The sequence below is a fragment of the Rhipicephalus microplus genome, chromosome X (assembly GCF_043290135.1).
Source record: "Rhipicephalus microplus isolate Deutch F79 chromosome X, USDA_Rmic, whole genome shotgun sequence".
NCBI classification, from domain to species: Eukaryota; Metazoa; Arthropoda; class Arachnida; order Ixodida; family Ixodidae; genus Rhipicephalus; species Rhipicephalus microplus.
This window is the reverse complement of record NC_134710.1, coordinates 389,442,638-389,468,406: the sequence shown is the minus strand read 5'-3', so window position 1 is coordinate 389,468,406 and position 25,769 is coordinate 389,442,638. Positions and strand designations below refer to the sequence as shown.

Genomic DNA, 25,769 nt, shown 5'->3' with positions numbered 1-25,769 from the left:
TGTTTGACATCAACCAGTTTGTTTACGAGCAGCTCAGCAAATCACTGCTAACAGAACAGACGTCTGAATATGCATATAAAAATTACAGCATTTCGACACAACCTTTCTCGCCGCCCTTGAGATGCAGAAAGCTGAAAAAGGCCTGTCTTCCTGGCGTGATTAGGCGTCGAAAATTCATATGTGTATACCTTGCCGAAGAGTTCCGCGCCATACTTGCCAGATATCAACCCCAATATAGTGCATCAATGATTTTTGCGAAAGTGCTTGCCGCACATGCGATATTAAATGCTAGGTTCTTTCCACGTTCTCGGCTTCATCGAACATGCATCGCACTGCTTTTTGGTTTTAGCGTATGCACAGAAACTCACACCAGGGCGAGAAGTAGAGGCCGCATTACGCGTTCCTTTAACTACACAATCGCCGAACAGAATGATTGCTGTGATTCCACGCTTCGGGAATCTTTATTTAGAGCCTGTTGCAAAAAAAGACAATAAGTTCATCTGCCTAAATAACCGCAAAGTACACTGTCTCAAAATATCGACCATATTATCTCAAGTAATTGAACATTTTATCTCAAATTATAAACGGACGCGCGGCCGCCCGTTTATCTTCATCCTGATAAACCATGGTCGGTTGTGCAGCTGTTCTGCTCCAACTCGAGCGTGAAAGGCAAACGCATAAATCGATTGCCATGAAACGAAGAAAGAAAATTGATGTCGGCCGTGGCTGTGAAGAGAGCCACAGTGACAGGTAGCCTTTCAGTTCGGAACGTTGAATCCATAGCGTGCGAAAACAGTTTTATCATAGGTACGTGTATATTCCACACTAAAAAAAAAGCTTACGCATATATTTTGTACGAATGTTTATTTGAGAAATAAATTGTCGCTCAGGCGCGCTTAGCAAAAATATTATGGGAACGTGCGGGCAAAATCTGCCTGCCATACGAGATGAGCGCCGGCCATTGCACCCATATACATGACAAAAAACGCGAAAGCTTCACTCAAGAGTAAGTTTACACGAAGCGCTGGACAAGTCCATTTGCAATTATCTAGGCCAAACTGTGCGCCTAGATAATTGCGACAAAAAAGTTTGCGGGCCGTTCTTGGCTCTCGTAGCTTGTCATCGTCACAAACATGGTTGGCGAAAAAAAATCTTTCAAAGCACTGACATTGCATGGCCAGGTGCTTTTTTCAACGGAGCAGTACAAAAATGCGCGCTTGCTACTGCTGACCCGAGTGGTGCGTCGAACTGGAAGCTGTCGTATCCCACAGTTATCTGCGATTGCCCAATTTGCCGGTCACCGCAATTTTAGTTCTATCAGTCAAGTGTGTTGAAGCTACTACATGGATGATGCCAAATCTGATCCCGTCCTCTGGCCCTGTATTTCGTCATCGTCTGACTGGCAGCCGATTCTTGGCTTCACTGCGCAAGTGGTGTCATAACGTGAGCAGATGCATGGCAGACGTCACTCAACCCGGCTTTAAAAGACTTGCCCCAACGTTTCTTCACCAGTGGGCACGGCGAGACCGGAGGCATCATGTCACTCATGAACCGTTTCCTGTATGCAACACAGGTTTTGCTGGCTGCGGCCGCCGCCGTTGGATCATGACCGGCAAGCAAGTGTCGAAGCTACTACATGGATGATGCCAAATCTGATCCCGTCCTCTGGCCCTGTATTTCGTCATCGTCTGACTGGCAGCCGATTCTTGGCTTCACTGCGCAAGTGGTGTCATCACGTGAGCAGATGCATGGCACGACGTCACTCAACCCGGCTTTAAAAGACTTGCCCCAACGTTTCTTCACCAGTGGGCACGGCGAGACCGGAGGCATCATGTCACTCATGAACAGTTTCCTGTATGCAACACAGGTTAGTTACTCATCATTTAAAAGTGATGACCTGATTTTATTAGTTGTGCCGTGCCCACTGACATGCTTGTTAATAGCGTACGACTGTATTCGTGTCTGTGAACTGCTTGTTTGTGGTGACATTGAACTTAACCCCGGTCCGTCTGTCGATGAAATGTTCGCGTCACTTCAATCTGGCCAGGCCACAATCTTGTCTGAACTAGCCGACATTCAAGAACGTCTTTTAACAACAGAAAAAACCGTGTCATCCCTAAATGCAAAATGGGTAGAAGTTAATGAACGGTTAATAGAAATTCGTGAAAAAACTTCAGAAATTGAATTACTTCAGACTGAAGTTCAAAGCTTAAAAGAAGTAATTCAACAACAAAACACTAAGCTGGCGGATCTTGAGGATCGCAGTCGGCATTGCAACATCATTATTCATGGAATTAGTGAACAGGAAGGCGAAAATGAAAAATCGCTGCGACGTGAAGTGGTCGACGAGCTCTTCTCACAGAAGCTAAGGGAAACCGTCCGTTCTGTTGCCAGAATTCAGTCTTGGGCAAAAATCTGGCAAAAGGCCTGTAATCGTTTACTTCCAGGACTTCCTAGAAAAAGAAGCAGTCATGCGGAAAGCTAAAATGCTCAAAGGCACTAAAATTTATTTGCAGAACGACTACAGTCAATACACCCTGCGTAAAAGGCGCCTTCTCTGGGAAACCGCCCAGGATGAAAAATCTCGAGGAAAACGTGTTTTCCTTGCTAACGAGAAGCTAAGCATTGATGGTAGCCTTTACGTATGGGACGAGACTAGAAACCAGCGTGTCCTTTTCCGAGAAGCTCGTAGGCCACGCTATAATCAATGACCTCACACGCACACTCGTTCAAAGGAACTTAGACTGCTTAGTTTCAATGCTCGAAGTTTAGCGAATAAGACTGAACAGCTTGAACAACTTATTTTCAGATATGATCCGCATATAACGATGGTGTCTGAAACATGGTTACATAGTGATATCAGTGATGTGGATGTAATTCCTTCGTCGTATCATATCTTTCGACGCGATCGCACAAGAAGGGGTGGAGGCGTGGCGATAATATTGAAAAACAGTTTTGCCGCCAGCGCACTTGCGCAAATAGATGACCACGAAAGCCTGTTTCTAAAAGTAAACTGCTGGGGCCACGTGTTTGTTCTATGTGCTGTCTATCGGCCCCCGTCTTCTCCTCCCGAATTCTTATCACTGCTACGCGATCACATGTCGTCGTTAAAGTGTCCTCGTATTTTAATGGCTGGGGATTTCAACTTGCCCTCCATTAAGTGGTCGCAAAAGCTGACTGCCAATGTAATTGATAGCCTTCTGTATGACATTATGCTTTCTTGCGACTTGCAACAAGTGGTACTTGACAACACGCGCGTAATTGGTAATCATGGTTCGATATTAGATCTTGTATTTCTTAACAGAGATATTCCGTCGTACGACGTAGCCATTGAAGAGGGTATATCAGACCACAAGCTAGTACTGGTGACTTGTAAACTTGCTGATAGCACGCAACACCCCAAAACAGTTACAAAAAACCGTAAAAGATATGGCGAAGGCTGATGATCAGTCTATTCTTGATGTATTATGGCAGCTTGTAGACCAGGAACCCCGCAGTGATGTCATTTCTTTGTGGCTATCCTTTAAGCATGCTGTACTGCACTGTTTAGAATCTTCTGTTCCTGACCGCCTCGTTAAAACAAGGAGGGCTAATCCCTGGGTAACCCGCGACATTGTACACATTCAGCGAAAACTAAAGCGCGCCAAAAAGAAATCAAACAGAAATCCCGATGGTATTCAACAAATTCAAGCTGAACTTTCTTGCGCACTAACAGCATCCCGAGATAAGTATTTTTCATCGACCTTACCGAGTTTCTTAAAGAATAATCCGGAAAAATTTTGGCAATACTTGGGAAATAAGGCTCCAACTTTAGAAAAATTAAGGGAGAATGACTTAGTAGTTACTGACTTAACAGAAATTTCCAACATTATGAATGATTATCTTCATTCCGTGTTTTCTTCAAAAGATACTACAACTCTCGAACTTGTTCCATCCTTGCCTGATTCGAATTTTATCAGCTTTGAGGGTGTGTTGTCACTGTTACTCGGCGTAAAAGAAAAATCCTCTGGTGGCCCTGACGGCATACCGAATTCTTTCTTGCGTCGATACGCTGAACCAATATCGCATATTTTAACCACTGTTTTCTCTGAATCACTCAAAACGGCAACGTTACCAGATGACTGGCGTCTCGCCAGGGTTGTATTTGTGCATAAGAAAGGTGATCGCCTGCTGAAAGAAAACTACCGCCCAATTTCCCTAACGTCTACATGCTGCAAGGTACTTGAACACATTATTGCTCACTTTATTACCGATTTTCTTGAAAATAATAACCTGTTGTCTCCAGCCCAGCATGGCTTTCGGAAAAAATTATCAACGTGCACGCAGCTAGTTGCAACAGTTCACGATATCGCACAAATACTTGATTTTTCAGGCCAGGTTGATTTTATTTTTTTAGACTTTAGCAAGGCATTTGACCACGTTCCCCATGGCAAACTTCTCATAAAGCTCCGAAACCTGAATGTTCCATCTTTCATCATAAGTTGGATAGAGGCTTATCTTTCAAACCGCGCTCAGTACGTTGACGTGGGGGGACATATTTCTAACACGTTACCGGTATTATCAGGTGTCCCACAGGGAAGTGTTTTGGGCCGATTCTTTTTCTTATATACATAAATGATATAGCTGACATGGTTGAGTCTAATATTAGTATCCGATTGTTCGCTGACGACTGCGTAGTATATAAAAAAGTGACATGCCAACAAGATCAGGTTGATCTAAGTCTTGCATTAACACAAGTTAGTGAGTGGTGTACTCGGTCGTCAATGACATTAAACTCTGACAAAACGGTACTCCTACGTGTGACAAGAAAAAAACGGCCATTCACGTTTACCTACAACGTTCAAGGAACACCAGTACGTGAAGTAAATGAATATAAATACCTAGGAGTAACCATTACAAACACACTTTCTTGGTCCGCACATATAACAAATGTCTCCGCATCAGCTTCTCGTAAGCTTGGTTTTCTAAGGCACAAACTGAAAAAAGCCCCTCCGAAATTAAAAATGCTCGCGTACAAAGCGTACATTTTGCCTAAACTTGAATATGCATCAGTGATTTGGGACCCTTTCTACAGAAAAGACATTCAAAAACTTGAAATGGTTCAAAGACGCGCTGTACGTTTTATTTTTGCTAGGTTTAAATCATCTGATTCTCCGACAAAATTAATGAAAGACAACGATATTCCTGCACTTGAAGATCGCCGCAGAATCGCACGCCTGAAATTCTTGCATTCCATTTATAATGGTAAGCTGAATATTCCTGCCCATAAATACATACAACCATTCTCTCCTCGCGCATCTAGGCATCGTCATATGCATAACCTGCTCCCGTACACCACGCGGACTGACACCTTTAAAAATTCTTTCTTTCCCCGAACAATTATTCAGTGGAATAGCTTACCACCTGATGTCATTTCATCTGATGACTTCGAGAAAGCGTTGCTCGGAGCATCTCAACCGTGACATAAGCGCATCTTCTCTGTACTGCTAGTGCTTAATATAATGTTTATTCTCTGTATTCATGCAATATCACTTTTTCGGATTGTTGGTGCTCAGTACTTGTAATAGTTGACGCGTTTCCATGTGTATAAATTTGTCTGTACGTATGTGTATATTCTTTTTTTTGTGTGCTTTAAGACATCACTCCATTCTCGCCATTATTTATTATTTATTTTTATATGGTCTGTTATATTTTTTCTTAAACTCATTGTATCATCCATTTTGTATTCTTGCAAATTTGATTATTCCTTTAATTTTTTTCTCGATGTTTGCATATTTCTTTATTGTAATATTCCCCACCTGCTTGGTCTTCAGTGACCGCAGTATTTTCTAAATAAATATTGGAAGGGCTCATTCACTATAAGGCTCACCAGAGTGCGTTCGTCACTGTGGCAACGAGCGTATAAACAAACTTGTAGGTTAGAAAATGAACTGACTCGGGGCTGAAAGCAAGCGCGCCGCGCTGACGACAGCATTGGCGAGTCACGTGCTGTCATTTACTACGTCACAGCGACAGTAGCACTGCCCTTTCCAGTCATCGCCTTCGCTCACAACTCCAGATCTTGCCTTCTTGCAAACGTTTTTTTTGTCTTAATCCACGCAAGAGAACAGCAACAATATAGGGAAGACAGGCTCAAGTTTGCGCAGCGGCGTTCACCACCCTAGCGGAAAAGGGGCAAAGCTGCGGTCGCTAGAACGGGCTCCGCTTGCTGGGTTTTCCAATTTCGCGCACGGAAAACGTGGTTCTTGAGGCGCTTATCTCGCGTTTTAGACGCTATAGGCTGCGCTCCTTCTGGAAAGCAGGCACACAATATTGCTGCATTGTGAGCTGCTACGAAAGTTTAAACACGACGAAGACCTGAAAACTGTCTGTCAAGCTCTACCGTTTCCAATGGAAGCAGTGCGAGAAGCAAATGCATCAAGAATGAGTTATCGCAGTTTGCTGATACTCCACGGTTCGGTTACGTTGAGAATATCTGTCGTGCACGGTTGTACAAACGAATAATTTACTGAATGAAACGCGATGACCAATCTCATATAGAAGAAAGCGTGTTTTTAAACTGAAACTACAGCAAATAGACAACCGTTGTACCTTTCGCAATTGGGCTCTAGCTTGCCGAGACATTAGTAGAGCGAAAGTGGTGAAGCTTGCTAGCCTAATAAACTGAAAATACCGTACTGTGTGCCCTGCAAGTGTTTTATTCAGCTGATGGCTGTAGGCTTCTCATCATCACTCAGTGTAAACAGATTTAGGCTGTGGGCTCGCGCTGAGTGTTCATACGTACAGGTTTTGCCAGCAATACCCACCGATAAGTTAGCATGATGATGTGTTGCGATGCTAGGATTTATGTCCTCAGTTCGATTCTCTTTACGCCAGCTGCAATTCCACAGGACGTAAACGCCGGACTGAAATGCCGTAACCATGAAATAGGCAACTTTTTTTCTGTAGATGTAAGTGACCTCTTTTACCTCTTTTACTCGGTTCCGCATCCGGAGCTACTTCGAGCAGTTAAGCAGTGTCTAAAACGGAGATGTCGTCCGCTAATTTTGTTACCCTCTTAGAAGCTTTTTTCAACCACACTTTCGTTTCTTTTGAACAAGGCATGCTTTTACAGAGGAAGGGCATTTCCATTGGGTCACGGGTAGCACCAATTTTATGTGACGTCTTTTTATCATCCTTTGACCACGCACTACAAAGTGTTTTTACTTTATCTCATCCATATGTTCTGAAGGTAGTTAGATATGTAGATGATTTATAGTTGTTATTGACAATAGGTGCTCTCTTCCTTTTTCTGTGATAGTTAAGCAGGTTTTAGATGTTTTTAGAGCGAATTCTAAGGAGCTCACGTTCAATAATGACCTTCCGGAAGATAACTCCTTCCAGTTGTTGGACCTTAACCTGACAATTTCGGCTGGTCACGTATGCTGTGCGTACCTACCTCGGAGTGAGAAGGAGTTGTTACTTTACGATTCAGCGCATTCAAAGACTGGGAAACGCGAAATCGCTCTACTTTGCTTAGAGTTGGCACTACGCAGATCATGTGAGCATGTTATGCAAGCTAGCTGTATGCGTCAACTTCTAAGGCTTTCCAAGGCCGGCTACCCTCAGTCTGTAGTTAGTTCAGTGGTGGAATCCTTGCTGCAGAGGGTGAAAGGCAGAGTGTCGAATGCAAATGCGCGCCTGAAGGCGAGAGAGCGGGTTAACCCTGAGGTGGTACCTTATATACACCGTGTGAGCCATAACCTCAAGAAGGTGGCTTCACGTTATGGTGTTTCGGTGGTTTTTTTAAGCTCCCAACAAACTTGCTCAATTGTGCCCACGTATCACATGCGATGAGCAAAGGGGCTGCCAGAAGCAGCACACAAGACTTTTTCGGCGCTGCGCACAAGGCGTGGTATATGGGACTCCCCTATGCTGTGGCGAGTTCTATATCGAACAAACGGTGCGTTGAATTAATGACAGACTGAGGGACCATGCCTGTATTTTAGGCAAAAGTGAGCATGCGCATCCTCCAGCGCACTGTAAAGCCTGTGGGTGTGTGCCATTGTTTGAAAAAAAAAACGGTGATTCTTGGGAGGAGCAAAAAACAAACAACTAGAGAGCTCTTGGAAGCCTATTTTATCTAATATAAAGGGCCCGATTGTATCAGTGATACATATATTGTGTTGTACGCAACAGAAATGCATTTTTTGGATAACTTAGTGCTTTGTTCATGACGCTGTGCGATGTTGGTTGGCTGTGCACGCATGCGCGGTTATGTCTTCTTTCTAGTGCGTTTCCCAGACGGTCATTAAACAGTTGGTAGTTGGCGCTGTTGTGTCTTCTCTCCTGCTTTTCCTGCTTCACGTTATGTTTTTTGCGCCTCAGTCTTCTTCACCTCCTATAAAACTGAGCACACCGCATTCAAATAGTGCCGGGGACTGAACAGGAGAGCCATAAGTTTAGTCTTTTCGCACTGACCACCTAATCGACGGAAAGCCGCGTGACACACTTCACATTCAAGCAATAGAAATCCGAACTTATATACAAACTCACGCGAAAGCGTGGTAGTAGTTTGCCGACAGCTCCGATAAGACATGAATGCCACTGGAAATGCGCGTTTTACCGGTAACATACTTGTCGAATTCGTGCAGTCACCTCACTTTTATTGTCATAGAAAGGCAGCTGTTCACTATAGACATCCACTTAGCTCTCGCTCAAAGACATCGAGTATGACTTGCTTGGTCCCGTGCCCCACCGCGGTGTTCAAGTGGCTAAGGTACTCGGCTGCTGACCCGCAGGTCGCTTGAACGAATCCTGGCGGCGGTGGTTGCTTTTTCGATGGAGGCGAAAATGCCGTAGGCCAGGTTGCTCATATTTGGGTTCACATTGAGGAACACCAGGTGGTCGAAGTTTCCAGAGCCCTCCACTATGGTGTCTCTCATAATCATGTGGTGGTTTTCGGACGTCAAACCTCACATATCAATCCTTGCTTGTTCCCGCAAAGGTTTTCGATGAATCATCCGCGGTTCTGATGAGAATCACACCGTGTAAACGTTTCTATAACCTTTTTAAATCTTCGGAGCAAGTCACAGGTGACAATGCACGTACAGGGCGACCAGACAACAGCGCGTGCAGAGCGCGTGAACGTGTTGAAATAGCGCAGGTAGAAGGCGGCAGCGGGGTACCAAGCGACCGGCTTTCACTAGAAAAGCGGCGAAACGCGCGCTGCGCAGTGCCCCCTGGCCGAGGTTGGGAGGCACGTGATAGCGCGCTCATATTCTCAAGGGCGACTATCCTCTTCTTCACGCACACAAGATATTGTGCATAGCCAGCCCCGTGTAAACCTCCTTGCAGCACTGCTTGCCCCTGTGGCTGACGCCGCTTGCGCATGCGTGTCACCGATACATGCACGGCATGCGCCGACATGAACGGCCGCTAAATGAGAAGGACGTCACTCGCGTGGCCAGCATCGTAAGCGCCCTGAGCTGTCAGACGCCTATAAGGTGTGCTTAGGGGGTGCGCTCTTTTCTTTTTCGCACTGTCACGGCTAACTCTTGCCGCATATCCTCCTTCAGACGGGACTTTTTCTAAATTTAAAACGTCCCGCCTACAAGACGTGCGCTAGCCAGGACTTCATTAAAAGTTAAAGCCAGGGCTTTTCGAGGAAACGAATATTAGGATTTGTTGGCTGTATGATACGAAAACGGTCTGTGTAACCGGAACATACGGAATGGCAATTGCACTGGAGAACTTTTACAGGTGCTATGTTGGACTTCATGTGACTGCACCGCAGAATGCAAAGCGTCCTGCTTGTTGTTGTCATTGTTAGTACCATTTTTGGTTTCAACGTTTGCGAATATGTTTGAGACAATGGATCACTGTGTCTCCTGTGACTGATATTTCCAAGCCTCGTGTCACAAATTGACCCACTGAACCCCGCAGGGGTCGGCAACTGGGAGCTGACGAGCTTTTCTGGAGAAACATTTGTTTGACTCTGCGTGGTTTGCACATTGCCGAGGCGCTCAGCTTCACCCTGAACTGTGACAGTGTGTACAGGAAAAGAGGTAACAGGGTCGTTAATCCGGGCAGCTAGCATCTCCGTCAAAGCTACAGCAAAGGTGTTCAAAAGCTGTTCTATAAATATTGGCTTAACTCTATCGATCGCTGCCGACACTGCGGTAGTGACCGTCGCTTCGAGAGACCCGCAGTGGCGAGACGTAGCAGCAGCGTAACCACTTGGTGCTCTTTATTGAAGGGCGTAGCTTCTGGCCGAAAACCACGGCGTTTCTTCAAAACATGCAGAATTTCAGGTTAAACCATATTTGTGCCTACGGTCATACACGTGCTCGTTGTGTGATTGCCGACTTGCAAAGAAAATTTAGTACTTCGACTTTTCATCAACCGGAAGTTGTCAGCGAGCACAGAGATGCACTTTGTGAACAGCTGTGTAAATGGCACGATGCAACGGGAAATACGACTGCCAAGGGTAAGCTTTCTCGCAAGCTTCAACACTTGCTCCAGTTGATCTCAGTTCCGTGGTGCGATCAGTGCCGCTAAAGTGGAAACTAATGCCATTCACAGCCAGACATCACTGGCACATACAAGTATATAATAAGAAGGAACCGCTGTCTAGCTTACTTCCCAAGCGCGCAAACAATCAGGCCGACGTCTCCGAGGCTAGGTGAAGCGGCTCCGTCGGCCAGGACAAAAAGGGTTCTGTCTACCTGGGTAGAACTTACCGAAAATCTTCCACACAAGAAACTCATCACGAGAACACCGAAGGCAGCACCTGTGTCCTCTAGTGCTTCATGGTGCTGGGGTAGATCTGCCGACTTCGCCAGCACAGTTGGCATCTTGGTGAGGAGGACAAAGAAAAGAAAAGGAACTTCTGCCATCATGTGGGGCCCTGTCCTCAACGGCCCGCATTCTAGCTTTCAGGGGTATATTGCATAGTAGGAGTCGAGTTTTTCACCAACTCGATCACTCGAGTGCAGCTCCGAACTATATACTAACGTCGTTGCAGTGGTAGCGCCGGAGCACCAATAACGGTTTGTGGGGCCAAGCAAGAGCAAAATGACGGGCTCTGGACGGCGCGTCCGTGTAGGTTGGCCTACAGTATGAACCTTCAGTTGCTTACGAGCATTCTTGTATCTCCGCCTCACCAGTGACGGCTACAGAAGATTGTACGTGCATTGGAAGAGCGAGGTGAACGAAGCGTTGGACGTTTCTGGTATTGATGGCGTTAGCAAAGGTCAGCAGCATTATGATACACGGTTGTGGTTGGGCAACCCGACAAGGCCTTCCGATACAAGCCATAAACGTGATCAGCATTCTAGAAGCAGGCATCATATAACCTGCACTTACACTTGCTTACAGAAAGAAGCTGCTGCACTTGAAGCCTGGGAATTCAAAAAAAGGGGAATGCTGAATATTTAGACGGTATTTCAATGTGAAATATACCACGAGTGTCTTTCATTGTCTTTGAATGTCCACCCATAGATGTTTTACGGTACCCTGCTTTGCTGAACTTGTTTAGTTGAGCAAGCATCTTTATTTATTCAGTATTCTACAAAAACAGTGACCTACAACACCTATTACGTTATTGCTTCTACTAAACGTCTCTTATTCCCCGTTGTTTAAAATCGTTAATATATATTGTCAGTAAGACAGCAGCATAATTTTTGTAATTTAGCATGTACACGTGGCCAGTGCTGTATCTGTAGTAGGTCTGTGCAAGTATGGCGTGTTGGGAGCTCTGTTTAGTAGAGGCACGAAATACGTATTTTGATAGCTTAGGAGCCAAGAGTATACACTCTTATATATTAACTTCTATGAAAGCTGAAAACAAGTGATGTGAGGTAATGCCACACGATGGTGTTATTCATAGGGAGATCGACCTATAGCAGGCAGCACAATCACCGCAAAAGTGCTGATAGAAGTTTCGCATGGTGCGTAAAAGTACGCGGGATTGCTTATTAGCATTGTGATTCTTTGTTCCTGAACCCGCAGAAAACTCATCGTTATCAATGGTGAGGTTTTGCTTGGTACCACAATCCGTACATTTTGTAAAGAGCCAGGGATAAGCATTCATTTTTATTCCACCAAACTGGAACACCGCCAAGTGTGTCTTGTCAAGTTTCGCAACGCAAAGACGCCTTCAAAGTAGGTGATTGTGTGCAGCAAGTACTTCGACGAAAGTGCATTCAAGCGTTCGTGGACGAGAAAGAGTGGTGAGTAGTGAGCGATTGCTTCGGCTAAGTGTGCATCTATGATTGTTGATGCTGTGCACTACAAGCGTGAAGACGGGTGCTGTAATCGCCCACTAATAGAAGCTTCCCTGTGATTTCGTTTCGTATGCTTCCGCTAAAAAATTAAGCAGTACGATTGCACAAAGAATACGAAAAATAATTTAAGAAATTTACTCTTTCTCCTTCATGTGTCGTCTGCGCTGCGAGTGAGAAGTTTGTTCACTCTCAGCTGCGAGTTTGTTTTAACCAAAGCCATTGAGCATTATTGTAGATCATAGTTCTTTTGTTGCGTTTACATGGCCATGAGAACAGTTCATAACTATCTGTCGAGTAGTTAAGTGCATGCGAACGCGGAAAGTGTTTGCATGATCTGGTGCTTAGTAAAGGCATGGCTGCTGCACTGAAGAAAAAGTGTAGCTGTTTTGGATGTAGCGCCCATGGTAAAAGCAGGCATCGTTTTCTGAGCCCTCACTCACCACGTAAGCGATGAAAATGCACGAGCGAGTGCATCGTGACTGCTGATATTTTCTCTCTTGCTTCTCTTCCTTTCAAGAGTTCTCGTACAAGAGATTGAGGCCTGACGCGCTTCCGACTCTGAGCTCGCCAAAGCGCCGATTTGTGAAGTATAAGCTACCTCGCAAGCCACCGGATAAATCATGTAGCTGGAAGGTCGTATCGGTGCTAGATTAAGCTTGTGCTAGGAGGGAGGGGTAGATAGAGGAAGCGCCCCCGCCCTCTTTTTTGCCATCAAAGACGGAGGGTAAAAAGTGAACCATACAATGACTTAATAGGGAGCAGGCCACAAACTCAGCCCCATACAATTACATGATAAAAATGGGGGAGGGGCTGCTTTGGTGAACATTCACCCCCTCCTGAAGTGCAATTCTTCGCACGCCTATGGATGCTAAATGTGTGCAAATAGTGAATTGTAGAACCGGATTGAATACAAATTGAATAGTGACGACAACGATTTGAGTACGATTTGTAATCGAGTAGTTTTCGAATAGTAAGTGAACCAATTTCAAAAAAACCCTTCAACAAAAGAACAATTATTTTGAAAGAAATATTTACAAACATCACTAAAGTCCCTTACAGTTACATTTAATCGACTCCAAGTACCTCAACTACAAAAACTAAGGTAATCAGCACAGGAGGCCCTAGATCTTCGTAATATTTCATAACTGTATGTCCAAATACAGAATTCGCTCATGTTAGAAATGCCAGTCTTTGTGATCATTTTAAATAAAATTAGGACAACACAACTACCTCATTTTGACCAAACATGGCAGATACGGATGTAATGAATCAGATCAACTTGTTAGAATGACGTGGCCTACATACCCAAAGCCTCTAACAATCCACTTTTTTGTATCTACATCTGCAAGAAAAAAACTCAAACGCAACACTTGCATCTATTGTGAGTAATGAAGCTACAAGCAACGTTATATTCCCCACCATCAGTTATTGCGAGGTTAATCAAGTACTGAACAATGCGATGCAGCTTCAGCATTGTAAAAAGTGAACATAAGTGGAGTTGTCTGAAAAACCTGGTTCATCTAGCAATCGATATTTAGTGTCGGTAGTCTTGTAAAAGCTTGGGCTGTGTACAGATCACTTTAGGGAATAAAAGAAGAAAAATGACCTTTAGCTGTTTGAAGGCTTTGTTTTTACTTTTCTCCCATACATGCTCATTATTTAAAAACAAAACAATATGGGTAATTTCAAATATTTTTATATACTGTTTTATACACTGCTATTTGATTCATTATTACTTCTTTTTTATTATTCGCACACCCTTGATTGCTGCGGATTATCATTCAAGCCTGCAGACACCTAACTTGTTGCTTGTTAGCTCGCATGTACCTTCAAACACCTTATAAGTGAAAGTTAACCGAACGCTTTCTAACGTGCGCGTACGCTATTAAGTCTGTCTATTTTTCAATAGCAAAAAAAGTTCCAAGTTACAAGGCAAATTCAAGAGCCTCCTAATATAACCAGCGCTCATGCGAGTGAGTCAGTAACTTCATTTATTTCTCGTTATATAAGACGATTACAGAACCAGTTCTAGCTGCTCTTGATAATTGTTGTCTCTGATTATTCCTGATGTATGCCTAACAGTTGTGATGTGTTGTACATAACTTTTTTACTGCAAAAGCCAATATTGTTGGTTGCAGATCACGAACGCATTCAAAATGACAGGCCCACTGTCGAGACCGCCGATGATGGCTGTGTTCAAAAAGATTGGCCTGCTGTGGCGACCAAAGATGAAGGTATGTTTGCTGAATATTAGAAAACTGAGGACCACATACGCAAGCTAGCCCTTTGACTTGTTAGGACAACGTAGTTGACGTTGTGTAACCAGTATTCCAGAGGCACGGTTTACCTCTTTACCTAGAGGGGCTGAAGGCAGTGTGACTGTGCATTGTAAAGTGCAAAGGATGAATGCGATATATGTGGCAAAAATATAAAAGCTACCTCATACAAGCCTCACTTCAACATTACATTACTCGTGTAAAAAATGCAGCTGCTAATTTATGGGCACCACACACATTTGCCCACCAATGCCTTCGCAATACGCTTTAACCTAGGTTGCACAAAGTTGGGTACATTGCTCAGGTTAAGTCACAATATCTCTTGTCAATTCATTACAGTGCCACCAGTTGACATCCTTGAGCAGTTTGCCGATATTGTTTGTATGCATGTGGGAACTCTACAAGACTCCTGCATGCAGGTGAATCCTCAGAAAGTCATCCACCGCCCCAAGCCTCTCCTTGCATGTGCTATTGTCGAAATAGGCCCAACGCTATGGTGCTAACAAGATTGCCATGCTTGCCCCTTCTCAAGCACAATATTGAAGACTTTACTGCCATCCGAGTTGAGTCCCTTTTAAGAAGGTTTGCACTGAGCGGTCAAGACATTGTGCTGATTGTTTTTTGAATCTTTACTACAATATTAGCTTGAGCTTTCTGTCAGTACTTTTTAATCACCACACATCTGTCTCAAACATTTTAAAAAACGCTATATGTATTCTTCAAGGGTACTTGTGGAAGCCAGTTTTTTTTTTTTCAAGCGACAACTCTGTGCAGGGAAACTTGACCAACTGCTTTGAAAACTACAAAGAAACCCACAATATACTAGTTTGCACAGACATTCTCTTTGAAAGGCCACGTGACTTGTCATCCCGGTTAAATTTCTTCAGCCAGAACAAACGCCAGAACACAGTGTTAATTGCCGTCGCTGCAAGTGGTATCATTACGTTAATATGAAAATCATTTAGAGGTGTTGCACCAGACACACATTGAACTGCTCATTCAAACGTCCTTAACAAGTGCATAGCCGATAAACACCGAGTTATGGTGTACAAATAATTTCTGAAAGAGAATCTTTGTGACGAAGCTGGAGTCGAAATACATCGGCCTCCATTTAAAAAAACGGCACCAACTGGCAACTAATTGAAGAACACGGAGCTCACAAAATCAGACTAAGGTCCGAGCAAGAGTACATGTAGAAATAACCATTCAACGAGGGAAGGTTTACAAAATTTTCTACCAAAACTACCCATGCTAACGCCTGCAAGCCTTTGACAATGTTATGTTCCTTGCTGGCAGAGTAAATTTGTCGAAGCCGATTTAGACCAAGGACAAACTTCTACAAAACCGCTGAGCCGTAAACAGTTGACAGACGCATAAGTTCGACAAAACTTTGTCATTTTGTAGCAATATTTATATAAAAAGTGTTTCTTGGATTTTGCTGGCTCCTTCTATCTTGGTATCAATCCTAAAATTTGTATGGCATAACGGGAATGTATGACAAGCGTAACTTGGCAGTCATAACTTGAAAATCATGACGGGTATATCATGAATGCAATTATTTACGTTTCATTGCCTTGCTATTCTTAGAGCTGTTTCGTTCACAAGACTTATTGCAAAACTGGTGTGGTATGACATGACTGCAGTGTTCAGGCCGAGAATTATCGTAGCACTGTCTTTGAACCGCACCAGGCTGGAGGGGAGTACAACAGCACGAGCTAGACAGTGGCTGGAAGGGGTGATAAGGATGTCACAATTGACAATATTTGGACAAGTGATGGTGATGAGTTGTATGAGCAGTATGGAATCGGAAGCGGCGAAAATACGCAATGGTTTCTTGTCGACGCGTTCGCTGCAGTGATCGGTCTCAGTCATCTCGACTACTCGTTGACGGCAAGAAATAATGCAGATGCTGATAAGAGAAAGTCCTAACCTAAAATTAGTTTATGATCACATGAAATTAAGACAGCGAATGTGATGTGATGACGAATAGCATCAATGAAGACACGCGCTGTACGTTAGGCCAACGGTCTAATTATTACTCCATTCTCCATTGGCCCCAATGAAAGATGATCCAAGATAGTGTGTCTTCACCTTCCGCAATTGAGAACAGCGGTCAGCACGCATAACTGAACTAGTTTCTCCTGTGTCCACCAAAGCCAACACCCGCACACCTTGCACAGTCACCAATAACATGTTTGACGGTCGTTCAGGAGGACTTGGGTTTTCCGATTGCTGGGCAGCTAGTTGAGAGACAGGCCGAAGTGGGGAAACATAGCGTCGGAGTGGCGATGGGGAGCGTGGTCGCCAGGCACGTGTATTGTTGGTCGTGTTGGCAATGCGCACAGGAGACGGGGATCGGTGGTTGGAAGGACTGTCGGCATAACGGTAGTAACCTCGAGCACATACTTCGTCACGTTCAAAAGCGGCATAACCATGACGTTCATCTTGCTGTCGACGTCGGCAGAATCGGGAAATGTGTCCTCGAATTCTTCAGTAGTAGCAAATAGGCCGTGGGGCCCACCAGGAAGAATGGTAGGTAGAGTTCGGTGGACGGGCGATTAGAAGTGCGAGATGTTCGTGATCAGGCACAGGTCGTGGTACTTGAGATGGAGAGGGTTGCATTGAAGCGATCTGTGCATACGAAGCGGGTTGGGGGCAAGGTGAGGCATGGTGCGTGCTTTCAAATGCTAACATTTCTTCCCTAATAATTCCACGCAGATGGCTAGAGACGGAATGAGCGGGAACGTTGTTAGAAGGAGGTACATTTTAGGCTGGATATTTCTCACGAATTCTGGCTCGAATGATAGATCGGAGCTCCGTACTGTTTGCCAGGGGATTCTCAGAGTAGTCGGGTCGCAGGCGGATTGACTGCAAGGTATCAAGCCGCTGGCATACAGAGACGATGTCTGAAACCGTCGAAGGGTTGTGCGCGGCGAGGGCGTTGAAAGTGCTAGATCCAATGCCCATCCTAAGGTGCCGTACACTATCAGCTTTTGGCATGGTTTCGTCGATACGGCGGCAAAGTGCAAGCACATCCTCAATGTAAGAAGCGTAGGACTAACCGAAGTGTTGAACGCGTTCTGCCAGTTTCTTCCAAGCAACTTCTAAACGGACGGTTGGTGTGCCGAAAATATGTCGGAGCTACTCTTTGAACGAAGACCAATCGCGGAAGTCGCTCTCATGATGGAGGAACCATGTGTTGTCAACCTGAGATACGTAAAACTGGAAGTGTGCTGTATTGGATGCCTCAATCTAGTTGTTGTACACACCTACGCAGTTATAGTTGTCGAGCCAGTCTTCGACATCTTCGCCAGGCAGACCGAAGAAGATAGAGGGTCCTGAGGGGGTTGTTAACCGGGCTAGGGTTGGCGGCGGGTGGTTGTGCCGCTGGGTGGTTCGGTTGGGCTTGCCCTTGCGCCATGGTGCTCTACTGGCGTAAGCGACGTCGCGAACGGAGCTCCAAGAGCTGCCTTTGGAGGGAGAAAGGTCGAAGAGATCGGGAAGCACCTACCACCACTCTAAATACCACGGTTCAGCTGACGCTTTATTCAAGCAACAGCAAGATGGCGCTGGTGATGAAGAGGAACGAAACGAAGGCTGACGATGGTTATTGACAGATGAGGAAGGTGAAGTCCAATAATTTCTCTCTCTCTCTCTCTCTCTCTCTCTCTATATATATATATATATATATATATATATATATATATAATGTGTGTGTGTGTGTGTGTGTGAATGTTTCAATAAAACAATAATTCCTCGGGCTGGGGACGCACACTCAATTCGATAAAGTGCGGTTGACGTAACTAGAAAATATTTTCATGCAAAGTTAGCATGACGGTTAGCATGCGGGTCAGAAATGGAAACAATGTTGAAAACGCCAAAGTCTGAGCTTATCAACAATATATAAAATATATTTTATAAACAAGCCTTTTTTTTAAATGTAGCAACATTAGTGATGGTACAATCATGGTACGTCTTGATCGCTTCTTAAAAAGATATTTGCGACACCTTATCGTAAACGGCACGACATAACGGGCGTTGCTTAACCTGTGCTTCATTACGGAGCAAACCATATTTACGACTCCATGCAACTATTCGAGATGTTGGTACCAATGCACAAATCCCTCCTCAATCCTCATGTGTACTGAATTTTGAATAGAAGCCCTGATTGAGAGAGTTTATTCGGAAACATAATACTTCTAAACACAAGTATGAAAAGGAGGAAGAAATGTGGAACTTAGTAATACAAGTTAACCGGGTCACTATCACCCCATGCTAGTATAGGAAAACGATTAGTATTAAGACCGACGCAATAATAACTGTCGAAACACTGACCTAAAAAGGAGAACTATAAAAGCCAACGTGTATGTCGTATTTCGTATTGGAGTGAGTAGGGCATAGGATGGCCAATGCAGTAAGCGAAGGAAAGAAGCCGTAATTTTAGGGTTTTGTATTTCTCTGTTTGGCACAACATTACAGAGAACCAAAACTTGACTCCCAATAAATCGTAGAAGTTTATAAGCTATTATTAGTAACTGTTATGCAAGTGCGAAGAAGTAGAACGGGACGAAAATATACGTTACCGAGGGCAGGGACTGAACCTGCGACCGAAGATCGCGTGCAACGTGACGTCAACAAGTAGAAAAAAATGTTCCACACTTTCCGCCATGGCTACGGTCGGCGCTCACTGACACTCCTACGTTATAATGCCCATACATATCCCATAAAAAGACCAGCAGGTAGCCTCTGTGGTAGCTAAGTTAGTAGGGCATCGCAGACGATATTCGAGGTCGCAGGTTTGGTCTATACCCATGGAAAGTTATTCTTTCGTCCACTTTTGTTTCTTCACATTTACATTACAAAAATACCCATAATATCCCCTTTGCTTTTCTAGGCTGTGTTGTGTGTTGGTTGTCATTAAAAATGATCTAAGTAGTGTGTTTGAGCATACGATAAATACAAAGTATCCCCTACTTATTTCGAAGGCAACAACCCTCGCAATAAACTAATCCCCGAAATGTAGTGCTCTCCAAATTTCTTTTGAATGAACCAGTATATTAAGGTGTTTAAACAACTATTTCTTGAGTGTGTGCACTTGATTGTGATGATGATCTGAGGCTGTATAAAATTACGTCATTTATCAGAAAGGGTTCATAAAATTGAGACCAGACATATCGTTTCCGCACAATCAGACTCTACGGCTGCAAGCTGCGGCTAAGAGTCTTTGAAATACTCCAGCTGTTAGATGTTTTAAAAGGAGAACCGCTTGAAATATTCCTCGTAGCAAGTTGTACTGCGAAGCTATCAATTTCAGTAACTATTGCTGGCTGACGGGTTGCTAACTTACACGAATACACAAGACTGGTGCCATTATTTGGCCCAGGGTCTTAGCCAACATAATGTAGCGATTAAAAGCATGGTACGCAATACCTTATCTTACTCAACAAGGAGTGAAAAACGCTTCGGGCTTGGCAGATGTGGTAAGATTTATTTACACAATCATTTTCATTTATTTGCTTAATGTACCTATTTATTTATTTCAATTTTTTCTAGTAGGCAGTCAGAAAAGCAACCTGTCTTGAATGACAAGGTTCATTGGAGTACTGGTCGCTTTCGTTGAATAGATAAAGATCCTAGAAAGCAATCCCAAAAAAGGTGGCTTTATAAACAGAGGAGCAACACTTGACGGGACCGATGCGACTTTCCAAGATGTATCGAAGAGGAAGAGCAACTGCTGAAACGGTGTTGTAGTGTGCCATTTTAAAGCTTGGTGGTTGTCCAGTTAAGGAAGACACGATTAAAACCAGAGAGCAGATTGAATGATTTTAATATTCTATTTCGCACAATTTGCCAAAACAGTATGCCTAAACATGACGGTGTAGAATGCGTCAACATTCAAGTCTAAGATATACGTGAGGGCTTGTCATATACAGCTACACCTTTTGACACGCACGTGAACATATTCAGGCCGCAGCAGGTATTCATTTGCAATAGCAGGTAGCTGACAGCTGGCAAATAAGTTCTCGCATTGTACCAGAACAAATGATTCCCTCCCTATAAAACGAATAGAAAAAGATGCTCTTATGAGCGCCCTTTTTTGGCACTTAGTTCTCATTCATACTGCACCTAACTAAGAAAAACGAACAAAAACATTTTTCCGAGTATATCGTTTGTGTTACATTTATTCTTAATGTTACGATTGGACCAATATAAGGGAGGGTGGAAAGATACTTCAATATCAAAAATATGTTCCTCTCCACCGAAAAGACTTCGTTTTTTGACAGGCTCCAAGATATTTGCTTACAAATAAGCATTTCACAGCAAGAGGACTAAACGTTAGGTGAGTTGGCATTGATTCATGGCTTTTACTTGCGCAACAAAAACACCGACGAAAAGAGAAAAGCAGCACAGGGGCAAACTCGCAACTGATTTCCTGAAAAACCCAATTGCTCTTTTACCTTCACGACTAACAATCGCCCCCCCCCCCCCCTATCCCAAGCAAAGGTAGTCTTAACATGTGCGAGATAAGACTAAAGATTAAAGAGATCCGTCCACACAACATTATGAAGATAGCCCATTGAGACTAAATTTTCAGTCTGATGTGGCGCCACTGTAGAAGGATACATAAACGATCCTTTCAAGTCGAATTTTTTATTAGACAATGAGCTGATGCGTGGCTGACACACTTCGCTCCCATATTTTTTTAGTATGGAACGCTTCAATTAACTCCCGGTTATTTTTTGCCTGTGTGTTGATAAAATCTTTGTGTCTCCAAAAAATGTTGTGCACCCACCTGACCTGCAATGAATAACCAAATGTGTTCATACTGAACTCCGTACTGCGGAGTCGTGCTCCCTCAACCTGGTGTTTATTCATTTTCCGGATTGCCCAGCATCAGAACGGCCACAACTACGGTAAACCTGATACCCCACTCCCATTTTACAGCAATTCACTAGCCATAGCAGTCACAATACTGCTGTTGAAGCAAATGCCCTTATCTAATCAAAAACATGACTCCATATCCACGAAGTGAATGATGATGAGTGGGCGAAGCTCCGGAGGTAAACTTGGTAAACTATGAATCCTCCGTACGTTTTACCCACTCGATTTTATTACAACGCTGCCCCTAGCGTACGTGGCCGCCCTAAATCGAACTATTGCCTTCGACCAATGACGCGTGCCATATGTTACATCATTCCTAATTTATAGCATCTCGCATCTTTCATCATCATCTACAAGTACTGCCGTCTGGTTTACAACATCTTGCATCCTTTCGTCAGCCTTATCCATCCGGCGACTCCGAGCGCGCGCCAACAGCGAACGGATTTTATTACAACGCTCCCCCTAGCGTACGTCGCCGCACTAAATCGAACGATTGCCTTCAACCAATGACACGCGCCATATGTGACATCATTCCTATTTTATAAGATGTCGCGTCTTTCATCAACTACAAGTACCGCTTTCTAGTTTATAACATCTTGCATCTTTTCATCATCAGCTACAAGTACCACCATCTAGTAAACACTACAAGAACTAAACGAGAGGTGGCTACATACAGGAGACGGTACCGCCATCTGGTGAACACTGCAAGAACCAAACTAGAGGTGGCTACATACAGGGGACGGTACCGCCATCTAGTGAACACTGCAAGAACTAAACTAGAGGTGGCTACATACAGGCTACAGGGGACGCACAGCCCACGCCCTAAGGAGCTTCGCCCCTAAAATAGTTCCAGAGACGTCCATGACGGTTTAGCAAAATTGGTACAGTCAAGTCATCTTCCTTATAGCTCATGCGTTTTATCTACAAAATCGGCATGAATCAATGTACTTTAGTATCTGTGATATTTACTTTCGCAATACAGAATAAATAAGTGAGACTTGTCACAAGCGCATTACGCGCAAGGTTTTGACACAGCCGACGGTTCCACTAGGATAGGTTTTGAAATTCAGGAAAACTGAAGCCTAATGTAGCCAGAGGAAGCATGCTGTGATGAGTGAACAAAACGACAACGACGCAAGTGCGGGGCAAGGCGCGTGTAATGTGCGCGTGAGTGTCAGCGAATCAGCTGATGACCTGTGGTGGCCCATAGAGGTGGCGTGCCACGATTGGGCCACATGTGACCATTACGTGGCAGCAGGCTTTGTGGCTGGGGACGAGCCGGAGTAGCAGCAGACGGAAGACAGCGGGCCGAAGCGTCGGACGCAGGCGATCCAGGTTCTGGCCAGGGAACGCGGCTGTCCACGCTAATGCCGTCCAACTACCAGCTGGAGTGACGTTGCGGGCACGAGTACTGCATCTCGGGACGCGGCCTGGCCTGCTGTTGTTTTCCTTGCCGAGGGCATTGCGGATCTCGGCGAGGCGTCTCCACGGTCAGCCGTTCGACACAGCGATGAACGTGGCCTGGCTAATGGTCACAGTTGCGCCGAGCATCGCGTCTCGACGCAAGCTGTTCGCTGGACGGGCTGGCCATTCCCCGCATGGAGCATCGCGTCTCCGATGCGGGTTGACTGCTCCGTAGTCGCACCTACGCCGTCAAACGCCGTCGTCACCAGAGCGTCACACATCGGCAAGTGAGCGCATTCTACAGCGCCTTTCCTCCGCCTCCTGCCCTGCACCTCATCGGCGTCTGTCGGACCGTCGATCTGGCTCATAGGGTTTCGAACGTTCCTACTTGAACGCTAATTGGTCATTTTTTAAATCAAGCTTAATTCTCTGTGTTGGTTGTACGTACCTTTTGTGCCTCATTGTTTTCCATGTTCTATGTTAATTTTCCGTGTTTTGTCATAAACGTGGCTTGTATTGTTACCACGTCATCTCAAAGTCCGTTTCTCCTCGCACGACACGCAAAACAAGCGTTGACGAACCTTGGCCCCGATAAAGAATATTTTCATTACGATATTATGGCGAGCCTTGGCCCTGATAAATGATATTTTCATTACAATAAATGGCGCGCCTGCCAGGATTAAGCTCTTCTTTCAAATATATTTTAAATATATTAAGAGCCTCACCTTGTCCATTTATTGTAATGAAAATATCATTTATCAGGGCCAAGGCTCGCCATAATATTGTAATGAAAATACTCTTTATCGGGGCCAAGGTTCGTCAACGCTTGTTTTGCGTGTCGTGCGAGGAGAAGCGGACTTTGAGATGACGTGGTAACAATACAAGCCACGTTTATGACAAAACACGGAAACTTAACATAGAACATGGAAAACAATGAGGCACAAAAGGTACATACAACCAACACAGAGAATTAAGCTTGATATAAAAAATGACCAATTAGCGTTCAAGTAGGAACGTTCGAAAACATAAGAGCCAGATCGATGGTCCGACAGACGCCGATGAGGTGCAGGGCAGGAGGCGGTGAAAAGGCGCTGTAGAATGCGCTCACTTGCCGATGTGCGACGCTCTGGTGACGACGGCGTTTGACGGCGTAGGTGCGACTACGGAGCAGTAAACCCGCATCGGAGACGCGATGCTCCATGCGGGGAATGGCCAGCCCGTCCAGCGAACAGCTTGCGTCGAGACGCGATGCTCGGCGCAACCGTGACCATTAGCCAGGCCACGTTCATCGCTGTGTCGAACGGCTGACCGTGGAGACGCCTCGCCGAGATCCGCAATGCCCTCGGCAAGGAAAACAGCAGGCCAGGCCGCGTCCCGAGATGCAGTACTCGTGCCAGCAACGTCACTCCAGCTGGTAGTTGGACGGCAGTAGCGTGGACAGCCGCGTTCCCTGGCCGGAACCTGGATCGCCTGCGTCCGACGCTTCGGCCCGCTGTCTTCCGTCTGCCGCTGCTCCGGCTCCTCCCCAGCCACAAAGCCTACTGCCACGTAATGGTCGCACGTGGCCCAATCGTGGCACGCCACCTCTATGGGCCACCACAGGTCATCAGCTGATTCGCTGACACTCACGCGCACATTACACGCGCCTTGCCCCGCACTTCCGTCGTTGTCGTTTTCTTTCACTCATCACACATCCCATTTATTCTAGCACCAAATTGGTAGCCAATAAAAAACAGGTGATAATATGAATAGTGTTAATATTGTTAGAGTAATTCAAAGGAATATTTTTTCAAGAATTTGATCAAATAATTTTTAATCGGTGATAAAGTAGACCGAGGAACCAAAACTTAACCTCTCTTCCTTGGTCTCATACATCAATACTCATGTGTGGCCTATGATTTCTAAACAATGTGAAAGAGCGAAGCCCTTTTTTTTTTCTTGAATCGATCGGCCAAAACTGCCTCTAAGTTACCATAGCCCTTTTTTCTGTAGATAAAATTGTAGACATAAACTTCGGAGACGCGCCGCACATCGTATGTTTCTTGAAATGAATTACACCACAGCATCCACATTCGTTCAGTCTTCATAAGTGGAGTATTACCGATCCTTTACCGCATTGTGCTGCGTATTGGTACAAAACGTATCTTCACTCGAGGCACTAACATGTTGGAGGATCGTTCGACGGGCCGTATCCCACATTCCAATGTCAAGAGTTTATTATTCTTTGCTGGCATCAAGTGAAACCAAACACAAACTACGCATGTAGTTTTCGCAGTGTGTTCGGTATTATGCAATGATTTAAGTTTACTGAGTGAGGGTAACTAGACATTCGGTTACAAACTGAATATTATAAAAAGTGAAACATACAATAAAGAACATTCCTATATTTTGTTACGAGGAAGGTATTCAGAAGGCTTTGCAATAGTGCCACAAGAATGAACGCATTTGCAGACAGTGCATAATATTTCATGCCTGGAGGGGGTAGTCCCGTACTAACTGAAGGAAGCGAAATAATATCGAAGTTAATATTGGCAATCCAGCGTTATTATGCATGGATAACTCCTTGCCACGTTGTGCTCCAACCTTCAAATGTGTCGTCTGCATACAGCTATGCATTTGCTTACTTAACGGTGTCAACAGGCCTTTGCTGTCGCGTAGTGCATTTGATGCCTTGGTAACCCACTCGCGTGGAATGCGTATCTGAATGCATATACCAGTACAACAGAAAATCTGAAAACCATGGGTAATATTTCGCGTCTATGCTTTGATCTATGCAGCACTCACTGGAAGGACAAGGTGCAGAAGTGCACACGAAACGCACGGAATCTCTCAAGGGCATTTTAACAAGAAAAATAAACATGAAGAAATCAACAAGTTACGTGGATTGTGCTCCAATGACAAAAACACCCCTAGTTATTGCCGCGTAACCTAGTCTGCGCAT

At 44.6% G+C, this 25,769-nt stretch overlaps 1 protein-coding gene across 2 annotated transcripts; it reads left to right on the top strand.

Moving 5' to 3' along the window:
• The first annotated feature begins 1,494 nt into the window (after nucleotides 1–1,494).
• Nucleotides 1,495–25,702, top strand: LOC142777337 (uncharacterized). 2 transcript variants are annotated; one of them, XM_075881638.1, is made up of 4 exons: nucleotides 1,495–1,867; nucleotides 14,405–14,500; nucleotides 20,827–20,882; nucleotides 25,606–25,702. In XM_075881638.1, exons 1-4 carry the CDS (start codon nucleotides 1,637–1,639, stop codon nucleotides 25,670–25,672), a joined length of 450 nt encoding a protein of 149 aa, XP_075737753.1. In that variant the 5' UTR covers nucleotides 1,495–1,636; the 3' UTR covers nucleotides 25,673–25,702. The 2 variants fall into 2 exon arrangements, with proteins under 2 accessions (XP_075737753.1, XP_075737754.1); XM_075881639.1 differs by lacking the exons at nucleotides 20,827–20,882; nucleotides 25,606–25,702 and adding an exon at nucleotides 14,882–15,975.
• Nucleotides 25,703–25,769: the final 67 nt, after the last annotated feature.

Bases quoted from the DNA above. Each gene is read 5' to 3' on its own strand.
- LOC142777337 (XM_075881638.1), top strand. From the start codon at position 1,637: ATGGATGATGCCAAATCTGATCCCGTCCTCTGGCCCTGTATTTCGTCA. The intron at 1,868-14,404 runs GTTAGTTACTCA...TGTTGGTTGCAG, and splicing joins GTTTCCTGTATGCAACACAG to ATCACGAACGCATTCAAAAT. The intron at 14,501-20,826 runs GTATGTTTGCTG...GTTTTTTGACAG, and splicing joins TGTGGCGACCAAAGATGAAG to GCTCCAAGATATTTGCTTAC.